General features: G+C 41.1%; 1 protein-coding gene across 2 annotated transcripts in view; it reads right to left on the bottom strand.

Annotated features, from left to right (window-relative positions):
- Positions 1–3562: 3562 nt before the first annotated feature.
- Positions 3563–14510, bottom strand: part of runx2b (RUNX family transcription factor 2b) — a 61636-nt gene continuing 50688 nt past the window's right edge. For both annotated transcript variants that reach the window (XM_088002207.1, XM_015002430.2), the window contains one exon: positions 3563–6938. In XM_088002207.1, the coding sequence (XP_087858333.1) occupies positions 6460–6938 (479 nt within the window). In that variant the 3' untranslated portion in view covers positions 3563–6459. The remainder of the gene's footprint in view (positions 6939–14510) is intronic.

A 14510-nucleotide genomic window follows, 5' to 3' on the forward strand; every position in this document is an offset into this window, starting at 1 on the left:
ACTTTTGCCAAAAATAGTTGTTGTTGTTGTTGTTGCTAGGAGCTGCCGGCTGCTTTAGTTGTGTGAGATTAATTACAGGCACAACTTGAACATCATGCATATGTATATAACCTATTTCAGATCAACAGTCATATTCTGTCTGATGCAGATGCTTAACAATGCCCACCTGAAGAAAAAAAAACAATCAACTCAAAACAAGGATGTGTTTTAAATGCATTCTTGTTGTACAAAATAACAAAAATGTGTGGTATGGCCCATTAAGTCCACAAATTCTACCTTGGTCATACAATATACACTGTAAAAAATTCAAAGAAACAGTTTCAAAGGGGCACATTTTTGTCCAGAAGAAAAAGAGGCAGGTGCTCTAGAACCACCTAGTGTCTATCTGTGCATATCGCTGGTGTTGAGCACCGGGGTTCAGCACCTCGCAAAAGTTTTCACAACCCTGGAACCGTTTTCACATGTTGTCACCTTACAAGCATAAACTGTAACGTATTTTATCAGGGTTTGGGTTGATGGACCAACATAATGTCTTGAAAAGGGTATGTGCGTTCTCCTACTTTTTGTTCTTCGACACCACAGATGCCATAGCTTCCTTGAAAACTCATCTGATGGATCCAGCAGTTCTGTGAAGACCTCAGAGGCTTTGGTAGAGAACATCAGAGAACGAACAAAATCACGAAGACCAAGGAACGCAGCGGAGGAGCCAGGGAGAAAGTGGTGGAGAACTAATCTAAGAAGCAGCCGAGAAACCAGTTACTGTCACAATCACAAATTTTCCCTGACGATAAATTGCCCCAGGAGTTATTGCGATAAACGATAATATTGTTATGAGACAATTTTTAAGTAATAAAACCACAAAGGTATAGTAATGCAAGAACACATTTTCAAATATCAATAAACTTTCAATTCTAATGAATACAGGATCTAGAAGACATTTTAGACACACCAAATAAAACAACAAGTAAAACAAACCATGAAGTCTTCATCGTCCTTAATAAACAAGGCTAGCTGGGACCAAAGCCCCAACCAAAGACTTTGGTCATCCAGTTTTTAGTGAAAAGAGAGAGAGAAAAGAGAAAATCAGTCAATCATGCAAATAGAAATGATTGAGCTCATTTTGATTTATCACGCAATTCATTGATTTGTTGCTTACAGTAACAGGCTTAAGCAACAAATCTATGCCCAGCCCTCCCTGTCGGAAGATGAAAACAGGAAAATCAAGGAGGAAATCCTATTAAAGGCTCCAAAAGACTCAAGGCCTAAGCAGAGGTTCACTACCAACAGAAGCATATTGTTAGAGTGGCCTAGTCAAAGTCCAGACCTAAATCCATCTGGCAGTCTATCTAAGACTTGAAAGCTGCTGTTTACATTTTTATTAATAAACCATTTATCCTTCTACTGCAACGATTATGCAATACTTTGTGTTAATCCACCACATAAAATCCTGATGGAAGAAATGGGATTCAATCTGCTCCCTTTGGAGTTCTTTCTTTTTTTTTTTCCCCAAATGCCACTAGAGAGCGCCAAAGTATGCAAATATACCGGTTATCACGGTTTGAAACTCAAGGATGCTGGAGTTATCTTGACCAAAACGAAAAGTTTCTCACCACGAGAGTCAATGAACGGTGTGAGGCGCCGATATGACCGAGACGACAGGGGTCAAAAAGGTCGAGGATTAGAGCTGAGGCCTGAACTCAGAGATCACTGGGACTAAATGAGAAACCAAGATGCACAGACCCCCCTTCTTAAACACATAGCTGTCTGAGACACACGCACGCACGCACGCACGCACGCACGCACACACACACACACACACAGCCTTGTTAGCAGAAACGGAAACATAGGAAGAGATATACTGCCCCCTGAGTGGTATGAGGCCCTTGAGGATCACTTCCCGCCTGAGCAGCTCTTCTAAAAAGTTTGCAGAGGTCAAGTAAACAGTTTGTACTGAGCTGTCAGATATGTCTGTGTCTCTCTCTCTCTCTCTCTCTTAGTGTGTGTGTGTTTTCTGTCTTTAAACAAAAAAAAAAAAAAAGAAATCTCAAACTACCATCATGCTCTCAGACAGTGTGGTTTTGCCTACTCGTAAAGTCCTCCTTGTATTCTCTGCTGATTGCATAATGTCAGAAAATGATGTCTGCTTATAAAGCTGGCCACGAGACTCGAAATAAAAAATAATAAAAAATGATAAAGCACATCGCGGCTGGTAAGAAGAGACGAACTCGGCTCCAACTTTAGACGAACGGGTCCGCGTCGACCCTTTCCGTCCGTCCGTCACGTCCGTCCTCCGAATGAGTCATGGCCCGCGCGCTGATGCCCCTCTCTCCCGTGCGTGGAGGACATTATGCTAATTTCCCCGGGTGTCTGGGTTCCTCCGCTCCTCCGGAGTTCATTATTTGTAATTGCTAGACATGGCTGAGAACGCGGAGAATGCGAACCTGAAACCGAGCGCCGAGCCTCTTTTCCACGCAATCCATATTCAGGAAAATCCAGAGAATGTTCCCAATCCCCGCGGCCTTAGCAAAACATATGGAGATGGTGTAGATCTCGCTTTTCAGCATGTGTACACACATACACGCACACACACACTTAGATTGGCTCTATTATGTCTTGGAATAATGTAAAACAGCTTTGCCTGGTTTCGCCCTGCTTTCTGCTCCTGTCTCCATCTCTTTGGTTTCACAGTGCGCCGCTGACACGCAGCCATGGCAGCGGTTGTGGCAGCAGCAGCAGCAGCAGCGTGGCCCCTACACCCCAAACATCCCCCCGTCCTCCCACAATCCCCGGGCTGCTGGACCCCCAACACCCAAAAACAACGTTGGTGCAGACAGAAGGTTGGAGGAGAGGTAACTCCATTGAACGTGTTGTGTACACAGAGGGGTTCCTTTCCAAAAAAACCCTTACTTTTTTTTTTTTTAAATGTACGATTTTTAATATACGATTTAAAAAAAAATCGTGATACTGGACCGCTGCCATGACGCCTAATTGGTTGGGACGTGGTCCTTTCAGGTGTTTATTTTAGCTTTACGCAACTGATTTTGCTCCTGTTTTAACATTTAAGGTTACTTTTTAAAAGTTTCTCCATGTTTCACACGTTTGAGTTGGAAAACATTAAGTAAATGAATCAATTCTGGTGACCATTTAGATAAACATAAACCAAAGAAGAAAACAAAATAAAGTAATAGATGGAATACCCAAATGAATTCTAAGAACAAGGAGAAAATCAGTTAAAATTACATTTAAGAAAACATAAATTAAATGTTATTTGATTTTTTTTTTAAATAAACAAAAAAAAAAATCTATGAAATTCTGGTAAACATAAACAACTAAAGTATAAATAAAATAAAATTGGATAATTATAATAAAATAAACATTTATAACTAGATAAATGATTAAATAAATAAGACTTACACAACAAAGTAAATATATACCAAGAAAACATACATTTTAAAAAATTAAAAAAGCAAATAAACATGCAGAAAATTCTACTAACTGAGAAAAAAGAAAATAATATATGATGTGTTGGATGAGGTAAAAATCTGACATTGAGAAAGGGAAGTTAAGTTACAAAATACCGGCTTTATTTTTTTTTTTTTAAAATAAACAAACATGTACAATCACAATGCCAATTTCACTCACTGTTGTCAGATCTGTTTGTCCCTTCTTATAAAAAGAAAAAAAAATCCCCTTTATGAAACGTACCAGCAGAATCTAACCGCGTCGCTTTAGATTTCAGTTCCTGACAAGTGTTCATGAGAAGGAGCGTAACAATGGAAAATAACACGTAAACTTTACATAGGAGCAACACAAAGTACAAGTATACACACTGATTGTTAAATAATACAGGCTTTTTTCTCTCCGTGACAGTTTATTGCCCAAAAAAAAAAAGAATAACCTTTTTTGTGAGGTGAGAGAAGAAAAAGAAAAAAAGTCAAAGCGTATGAAGACAGTATGGGATGTCAGTGCTGCGTTCATTTCCTGTTAGGTTGTCAAAAGTAAAAAAAAAAAAAAAAAAAAAAAAAATCAGACTACAAGACATGGGGTAGCAAATGTTAACAAGGCCGTGTTTTAAAATCAGTTGGAAATATTTCTCTTTTGTTTGTTTTTTTCTTTCAGATATTTTATCGGCCGTGCGAGCTGAGGCAGTCGGGGGGGGGAAACGCAACGTGACATTTTCCAATATCACGAAGCGAGTTTGGAAACATCCTCGGCTGAGGTCGCGTGCAAACCTTCAGTGAAAAGCTTGAACCCACTGACCCCGTGTTTCTCTCTACTATTTTTTTTTTTACACACACGCAGGGGCTACATTACCTGCAAACATTAAATAACAAAAAGGCACGGAATAATAAAAATAGTCTCAATTTTTTTTTTTTTGCTTCAAATAAACACCAAGTGTCTGGTGGGATGAGATGAATTTTTTTTTAAGTGTTATCCATTGTGCAGGGGTTGGGGGGGGGGCGAGATGGCTGCGTTCAGGACCCAAAACCACGAGCTCTGCTGGCAGCCAGCCGTGAGTGCTGCTAGAAATAAAACAAGAAATAAGTGCTTTTATCAAAGAAACATACAAGTCTCCCATATTTTCTTTCGTTTTCTTTTTTTTTTTTTTGGTCACCAGTTTGCTGCCAGCAGCTGAATCCAATCACCTCGTTTTTTTTTTTTTTTTTGCACTTTTTCCCTGAACCCCAGCACTTCTTTGGGTTCGATGCAGACGTGCTCCTTATAGTGCTGCAAGAGAATGTTGTTTTAGGCTGGGACGTTAGATATTAAATCTAAAAAACTGTAGATAAATAAACGTCTGAAGGAATGTCGTGCTTTTTTATTTTTTCACTTTCCTTGTTTTCTCTCTCTTTCTCTCTCTCTCTCTGCATGTGTGTCACGCACTAACCCAAACTCTTTCAAAGTCATCTTCTGCACATGATATGAAAGCTATAATAAAGTTGGCGTGTGTAAGCTATAATCTCGACTGAGCTTTCGGCCAGGCTGGATATGAAAAACAAAACAAAAAAAAAAACAAAAAAAACTGAGAGAGAGAAAGGGAGAAAGAGAAGCAGATATAGATAATTTCATTCGGGGGATTATTCCAGTCCTGAGGAGTTTATGTATCACAAAAAACAACTGAGCCTTAAAAAAAAAAAAAAAAAAAAAAAAAAAAAAAGAAAAGGTCTGACCTGACGCTGTAACTTGTACAACCAGGCGCATCCATCTTTGGACTCGCTTCGATTGTTCTCATATTGTCAGGAAAAGCAGTTTGTAAGTGCACGCCAGATGAGACAAAATAAAAAAAAGAAAATTTCCATAAACGGATAATTATTTTCTTCCCCACTGAATCTGGCTTTAATGCCGCGTTGCCGAGAGGCACGATGCGAGTTATTGCTCAATAAATACCAAAGGTTTAATTCCGAGCCAAATGTGTGTCGACGCCTACCGAAGATGTTGGCCTCCTAATGTGTCGAGCAGTTACACTGAATTTTTTTTTTTTTTTAACACACCAGAAGAAAAAGTGTTGCAATACTCTCCAGAAATTAAATTTTGGATTCCAAGGGATCATTATTAAATCTTTTTTTTTTCTGGGGGAGGGGCAACTACAGCAACAACAACAACAAAGAAAAAAAAACAACAAATCTTAAATTACCTATCAAAGATAAAATTAACTTAGTCATATAGATGCATCAAAAATATTCAGATTACACTTCTTCGACTCAAGTTTCAAATAGAATACATAATTTATGGCTTTTATAAGTTAAAACTAAAGAAAAAAAAACAAACAAAAGAAGAAAAAAAAACGCTTCAATCTACATCAACGTCATAAACCCACAATGTACAAGTTAAATTAATTGGTTTAGAGCAAAATGAATGTCCACGCCGCTTTTGGGTAACACACGCTTCTCATCTGCTACTCAGTGCTTAGGTTGCATCTCGATATTGTACAAAAACATGCTCTGCAAAAAAAAAAAAAAAAAAAAAAAAAGCTTTAATAAAGTACAAACACGTTACAAAAAAACAGAGGGGCAGTCTTTTACAAATGTCGACGCAGCATCCCTTAGCTGGTGGGGCTGCCCTAAAAACTGAAACAACGTCCCGTCTGCCTGGGCTTGGTGAATCAAAAATAGTTTTCTTGTGTCTTTTCTTCTCATTATTGCTGTGAGAATGGCTCCCTTTGTAGTGCCTCGGTCCAAACACATTCCAGGAAGACAAGTCGGTGCAAGTCTGTTCTTTTATTTTATTTTTCCAACTCCCACCCCTCCCCTACCCCCACCATCATCATCATCATCTCTGCTTTAATTTCCAAGCAGAAGGTGGAGATAGCCGAGGAGTGGACCCAAAAACAAAAAAAAAGGAAAAAAAAAAAGAGAAAGAAATTCCCCTTTTCATGACATGAAAAAACAAAAGGGGGTTTTGTGCTTGTAAACCGCGACATCACTTGACTTGCCATCCGCGCGTCCCCCTGGTCTTTCCTCAATACGGCCTCCAGACCGCTTCGTCCATGCGGCCGCCGGGGTTCAGCACGGTCGGCGAGTTGCTGTGGCTCCCGTCGCCGTCCACCCCGCCCTCCGACTGGCTGGGCAGGTTGGGGTTCACCAACGAGGTGCCCGTGGAGGCGCTAGTGCAAGGCGGCACCATCCGAGACGGCGAGCGGTCGCCGCCGGGCACCATGGAGAACTGGTACGAGTTGGAGGAGGCGCCGTAGTACAGGTACGGCGTGCTGCTGGTCTGGAAGGGTCCGCTCTGGCTCTGGGTGGAGCCCGGGTACGGCGGGGGGAGGTAGGTGTGGTAGTGGGCGCTGCCGAGCGTCATGGCCGAGGTGACGGGCGGGGTGTAGGTGAAGGTGGCCGGGTAGTGCATGCGCGGGCTGGAGAAGCGGCTGTCCGTGATGGAGGAGAGGCTCGGGAACTGGCGCTCGAACTGGCCGGGGAACGGACTCAGGTCGGAAGACCCTGAAAAAACACGGAGGAAGGAAAAACATCGTTATCAACGTGGAGATCTCATGCACACGGTCAACTTTAGGAGGTTCTTGGAACATTACGGCAATCGGTCAGTGTATTTAATTGAAGCGGCATGTGATAAGCCAACAAAGGGTAGTAGATAATCAGGAAGTAGGATAGCCTTTCGAGAATCCCCCCCCCCCACAGAATAATGAGCTAGTCACTCTAGCAACACAAAGTCTTACAAAGTATTTTTGGTTCAGCTTCTAGTGCAAACGTCTTAATATACTGGAAATAAACAAAAATAAGTAACATTTCTGCAAGATATAAGGGCTTATTTTAAGTAAATAATTCCTTAATACAGATAAAAAGTAGTAGTTGCATTGGCAGACTATTTCACTTATGACATTTTTCCCATGTTATAAGTGAAATAATCTGCTAAGAGTGGTTCCATTGGTAGATTTTGTTTTTTTGCAAAATATAAGTTCTATTGAACATGTTTGGGTTTGTTTGTTTTTGCGATTTCTTCTTCTACAACCAAACAAAATAAGTTTCATTGGGATTTTTTTTCTTGTTTTTGATAGATCAACACAAAGTAGAAGTGAAACTGTGAAGTGAAAGGAAACTACACATGGCTTTAGAAAATAAACTAACAACTGTGGTGTCCTGGGAATTATTTGCACAAGCAGCTTTCCCTGCATATTACAGCTGCAAGTCTTTTGCGGTAGGTCTCCGTTAGCTTTGCACACAAGTTTTTCCGTCTACCCTCGAAGCTAGCTGACACTTAACCAGGGTGGATATAAAAGAGGCAGCGCTTCGTATTTTCCAGGCACGTTGTTTCCAGTTTTGACAAAAAGGCTCAAAAGAAATTTGACGCCCTGAAATTGGCGCCCGTCCCTTTAACAAGCTAAAGCTCTTCCCGACACTCTGCCTTCGGCACGTCATCGCAACGTTTCTTGTTTACAACAGGTTTTAGGAGAGTTGGGCTGAGAAACAGTTGGTATGATGAGCTCAGCAGACAACAGCTGCTGCCGCTAGTCTGGAGGAGCCGAGTGGGACGAAGCATTCAGACGCTGCCAAATGGTTGCCACGGGAGATTCAAGGATCCTTCAAAGATGCATGAAAGAATCAAATCAATGCTTCAGGTTGTTTTTCATGAGGGAACAAAATGACATAAAGCTAAAGAAAAAGTAAATTTTAAATAATTTATAAGAGTCTAACAGGTTTTCTGACACAATGAGCCAACAGGTAGCTCATCCATATTCTCATTGCCTTTGCCTCTCCTTAATGAAAAAGTAAAGTTCGGCACACTTTCTATTTTTTATTTTTTTTTGGGAAAATAAAACCAAGCTTGAAAACCACTTTTTAAGAAGAAGAAGAAAAAAAAACGTTATTAAATTTTGAATTACTTTGTGCCGCTCTCTCACATAAAATCCTAATAAAATAGTTTGCGGTTGTCACGTGGCGAAATGTGAAAAAGGCCCAGCAGCTCATTGCACGGCACTGTAATTACACATCTTTTTTTTTTTTTTTTTTTTTGTGTATCAGTTTTAAAACCTCTTGTAGAATAATTGAATTTAATAAATTTGTCTCTTGAGAAATTCTAAAAAAAAAAACCCCAACAAAGACCCTGCTGTAAATTTACAGTCATTTCGAGTCCAATATGTGTATTCACCAATTGGCAAAATTAACGTTGCGGTTTATGGAATAGCACTTATCTATAAATACTATCTGAATCACCGTTCCTGAGTTTTGATAACCTCCGCTGAGCCACACATGCCTTAATGTATTTAGACATCCGCGCTCCTCTGTGTGTGTGTGTGTGTGTGTGTGTGTTGGCGCATGTTTACGTGTGTCTAAATGATTGTTTATATGCGTGTGGAGTTGGTTTGTGTGTGCGTGTGCCGAGAGTGGATGTGTGTGAATACTGTATGCACATTAAAAAAAAAAAAGAGGCAAGTTGGGATGAATCAGGAGCTGCACATGTGGAAACACTTTGTGCAGAAACAGTTTCCATGAGATCCATAATGAGGCAGGGCTGAGCTCTGATGTGGCTCCTCTCCTCGCCTCCCATCGGCTCCACTGCGTGCGCGTGTATGAGTGTGTGTGTGTATACGGGCACGCACGGGTGTGTTTGTGTGCGACGGAGAGAGCCGAGCGGGAGCTGCTCCATCTCACCCTTCGTTCCTCTTTTTGCTTCATCCCTTAAAAAATACCCAAAAACCACTAACTGGCTGCGGCGAGCTTCGCGCTGGGCAAAGAGTTGAAGGAGAATAGGAGGTCCTCCTCCTCCTCCTCCTCCTTCTCTCTCCCTCCATCCGTCTCCTCTCGGTGGTTTAGTCCAGCCATGGCGCTCTTATCATAAATCACAAGGCGTCTTCCGTGTCACCATGTCTGCTCCGAGAGGACAGGGGGGCTGGGTTGGTGGAGAGGTGGAGAGGAGGGCTGCGGTGTTTATGTGCAGGGAGGGATTGCGAAGCCGGGGTTTGTCGCTAGCGTCAGATAGCATATGCTGCCAATTAGGGCTCTTAAACTTCCTCTTTCCACCAGATTTGTTTGATTCAAATAGCAATAGTGGGCGACTGTCTCTGTTGTGGGGCAGAAGTGTGATCTCAATGCTGTTCAATAAAATACCGACTCTTGTTTTTAACTGTTTTTTCTCTTTTTTTTTTTTTCTGGCCTACCCCGATGCTCAGAGGGGCCCTGTGATGATGAGCCAGATCAAACTTTATTAGCTGAGAGGAAACTAGAGTGTAACAGTGTCTAAATGTTTGGAGGGGCTTTTCAAACAGCGAGGCGTCATTTCCGAATTAGGTGTTATGACTCGGTTTGATGAACTTTTGCGACCACTGCTCAGCACATGGGCTGGGTTGCTAAAAGGGATGATGTTAAATATTTTCCAGGAGCTTGGTGCCATTTTACAGCACCATCGAGCAACTATGTCACCTTCAGTTGTTATAAAATATATGCTAAGCATAACTTTGACTTTGTAATTTGACGCCTTGAAATTGGGCCTCTGTCTCTTTAAGAAGCTCCTGCTCTTAAGGGAACAATGCTTCTCATTATGCTTCATTATTATATTTACAACCGTTCTTAGCAGCGTTGGACTGAGAAGTCGTTTGCATGATGAGCTTAGCGGACTTGCAGTTCCACCAGATGTTTGCTAACTGCTGCTGCCGCTAGTCTGGAGGAGCTGAGAGGAGCAGAAGCTCAGCTCGATTCTGCATTGTTCTCTTAAAGCGCAGTGTCAGAAAGAGTAGGAGCTTCTTAAAGAGACAGATGACCAACTTCAAAGCATTCTTTTTAGTCATGTTTGATATATACAACTGAAGGTAACACAGTTATTTGATTGTGCCATTAGATGGCACTGTGTCCCTAGAAAGTACATAACCCTGCCCCTTTAATTATTATGTGGAAGGATCGTGGATAAACATCATAATATCACACCTTATGATGTTTAGGTGTGATATTACACCTTCCCGTCATTTCCATTTTACAGAGAGGCAGACAGAGGCCTCTGGTAACTCTGGAGGAGCTGCAGAGACCCAGAGCTCATCTGTAAGAGCCCGTTACCACGGCAACTACAAGTGGTGCACTCTGCAAATCAGATCCGTATGGACGAGTGGCAAGAAGACTTGTTGGACGAGAGCTTCAGAAAGGTCCTTGTAAAGCTGATCTCAAAGGTCACATAGGAGGAGACCCAACAAGTGACCCAAACTGAACTTTTCTTTTTTATTGACCCAAATGCAAAATGCTAAATATGTCGGAGCACACCTTCCCCAAGGTGAAATATGGTGGTTGGAAACTCAGGCTACGGAGATTACATTTTATTTTAAATCAGACATAGGGACATTGGTGAAGTGGCGGATAATTGATTAATATGATTTTAGAAAAAGAAAGACACATTCTGAAGACTTTTCATTTAACCACCTTAGCTTGTTTTATATCATATTAGAAATACATAAACAATAATAAATAATTCAACTCCTTTTTGAAACAAACAAACAAACATTGTTTTGCCTAAAATTGCATAACACGGCATTCATTTAGTGTACATTTGAACCTTTGTAGCAACGGATGCACCTGCAGCTGAAAAAACCACTTCTGTTATCAACATGTGAAAAGCTCAGTCCCTGACGTACATCAACACAATAATCAACAATAATCTGTTGATTATTGTTTGTATTAAATAACTACATAATAATAATTATATTTTGATTAATAACTGGACAGCATCCATCCATCCATTTTCTTTACACCCTTGTCCCTTAGTGGGGTCAGGAGGGCTGCTGGTGCCTATCTCCAGCTAACGTTCCGGGCGAGAGGCGGGGTTCACCCTGGACAGGTCGCCAGTCTGGACAGCAAACGGTGCTTAATAAGAGATTTTGTTTTATTTCACTGGATCTGAACCAGGTGAAGCTAAACGGCCACTTCATGCTTTGGGTTAAAATATATACTTTTTAATCTTATATGTAAAATGTAGATATTTTTTATACAGTTCTTTCTTAATTACTGCTCAGAGTGTTTTTCTTTTAGCAAATTTGAGCCTGTATACTCCAGTAAATGATTGATGACTAAATTAGTTGACGATTATTTTACTAATCGATTCATCTCTGCTTAGAATGGCCTAGTCAAAGGCCAAAACTAAATCCAGCTAAAAATCTGTGTAAAGTCTTATAAATCTAAGTTTACAGATAGTCTACTGCAAACTACAAAGAAGAATTGAAAAAACAAACATTTCCCAAGAGACTAGTAGAAGAGTGGCTCTATAAAGTATTGACAACATTTCATTTTCCTTCTACAATCCAATTATGCACTGCAGCTCGCTTGTCAATCGTATTACGCACAACTGAAATAGTTAGTGATTGAAAAGTGACAAGTTGTGAAAAACTCAAAGGGGCATATCAGTTTCTGTTCGCATGATCTGTGGTACAGATAATGTTACGGAGCCTCCTGACAAGGTGTCAACATGATCTCTGGAAATCAGCGAGCCTGAGGCGCATCACCTCGCGCAGGTGTGCGAGCGGGGCGTTGGGGTTGGCAGGGGAGGGAGGGGAAGAGGCTGGGCTTTGGAACGTGTGCGCATGCTCTCTCGTGCACATCTGTCACTCGGAGAACAAAAGCCCCGGCGCTCGCGAGATGAAAGGCCGAGGGGGGAAAGACCGAGCTAATCAGAGCTGACAGGGCAGCTGGCTGGGTTTTAAACCTTTCTGATGCAGAGTCACACGGCTGCAGCGCTTAATCACCCGCCCTCGCTTGGGGCACATAAACATACTAACATACACCCACACACACACACACACACAGAGAGGAGGGTGAACAAGGAAACAGAGAAAAAGAAACTTAGAGAGAGAGAGAGAAAAAGAAAGAAACCTACACATGGCAGCAAGTCAAACAGGTGTACGGGGGGAGAAACTAGTTTGGCGGCATGTGAGAGTTTTCAAGGAGTTTTTTTTCACGTCGGAGACAAATCGGGATGCAGACGCCGCCGTCGGCGCGAAGAAAGCGGCTAATGCTATTACCCAGAATGCTTTGAGAGAGCGGCGTATCGCTGTAAAGACACTTTATTTGTCAGCCACGACCCTGTTATTATCCCGAGGCCTGTTATTACCCATGCTCCTCTGGGATCAAAGGCGCAGAGCGAAAAAGGAAACAAGCTCTTTTTCTGTCCTCTGTTAGCGAGGCGATCAGACTCATGCTAACAGCAACTTGCTGATAAATGCTGGGTTTTTTTGGGGGGGCGGAGGGGGGATGTTGGGTGGGGAGGACCTTTTTATTAGCACCAGTGTGTAAAAGTGTGAATGCCCATCTGAAATCACATTTTTACATGTATTAATGTATATAATTGTTTTTCCTTTTTCAGGCCGGTTAGGATTATCAGATTTTTTTCAGTTTGACATCAGGGAACTTTTTATTTTATTTTATTTTTTTTTTAGCTTTTTTTCTAATGCAGAAATTTACATGCAGTTCATTTGCCTAGTGTTTGGTAGTATTGCCTTTTAGTTCGGATGACGTAGATCAGGGGTGTCAAACTCATTTTCATTTTGGGTCATATCAAAAATCTGAATGTTCTTAAACTTTTAAAATATCAATAAATAGCTGCTTCTCCAGGATTTTGCGATTGTTTTAGTGTTTTGTTGCTGTCAAAAATGTAGATTTTGTGGTTATTGTTTGGAAATATTTCCAAGGAATTTTTTACGATATTTGCGCTAATGTATGACTCTAAATGTGACTTTTTATTACTCGCCGTATGAATTACAGACTGTAACTTCACATAAAGAACGGCTGAGGCGGCAGTGACTTAAATTCTGTGTTTTTGATCAATTTTGAGAAAATTTGCAGTAAAATCAGAAAAAATGTGGAGATTTGTTGATTTTGTGTGAATTTTGCAGATCTGTGAAAAACTGGAGGGACTTACTGATGTAATCTGAAGTCTAGAGGGCCACTTGAAAAGCTACGGCGAGCCAGATTTGGCCCCTGGGCCTCGGGTTTGACACCTCTGACGTAGATGAAATATAATGGATACTCTTCCAACACTAGGTTACTGGAATATTGGCTCATTCCTGCAGACATATAGCTACATGAGTGTGTCAGGTGTTTAATTCGTCTTTCTGATGAACACCTTTTTAGTTCTGACCAAAAAATCTTCTGAAGGACTGAGATCATTCTGAAACACTGACTGTGTTGTTGTTAAGGCACTTTGTAGCCAGCTTGGCTCTTTGCTTAGGCTTGTTGTCCATTTGGAAGACGTGAACTTCCTGGCTGAAGTTTGAAAATGATGACAATATTTCCTCAAAATGTTCTTTCCTCAAAATGTCACCATTTTTTTTAAAGGCGCACAGCAAAACACCCAAACAACATGATTCTGTCACTACGGTTCTTCACAGTAGGCTTGTTTGTATCCCATTTTTCCCTCCCAAAGTAGCACTAAGCCCTATAGTCAAACCTTTTCATCAAATCAAACACAAGTCTCTGAAAATGTACGTCCTTATTCCAGAGTTCATTTGTAAACTGCTTTTTTATGTTTGTCTTGGAGTACTGGCTCCTTCCTTACTGAGTGTCTTTTCAGTTAATGTTGGTAAATCATTTTTTTCACTATGGATAATAACTCTCCATTACCTGCAGCTGCCTTTGTTCTGGAGTTAATTCTCACATTTCACAATCATCTTTGGGACAGGACAAAGGGTCGCTCTGACCAAATATTTTACATCTTTGACCAGTTTTTTTTTTTTAATGCTGATGGCAAAATCTGAAGGAAATCTATCAGAAATGTATTAGACCATTACCACTGACTTGGATACTGAACTCAATGCATCTCGCTATCTGGGAGATAAAAAATTAAGGACAGTTGACTCATGGGTCACAGACCAGTGCAGCTGAACCGCTGGTGCAGAAGGAGCTAATGCGGCAGAATTTTCTTCCACTGAAGCAAAGCCTTGCAGGATCAGGAGAAACCCCTCAATCATTTCAGTCTGAGAAATGTTCCCCGATTTCAAAACTTTGGCTGAAGTTTTGCGTGTAATACACAACTCCATTGCTGCATCAGAGCGTATATTCACTGTTCAGATCAACATTAAAACAGCC

Source organism: Poecilia mexicana, unplaced genomic scaffold, assembly GCF_051168715.1.
Source record: "Poecilia mexicana isolate PSO_F unplaced genomic scaffold, ASM5116871v1 scaffold_21, whole genome shotgun sequence".
Lineage (NCBI taxonomy): Eukaryota > Metazoa > Chordata > Actinopteri > Cyprinodontiformes > Poeciliidae > Poecilia > Poecilia mexicana.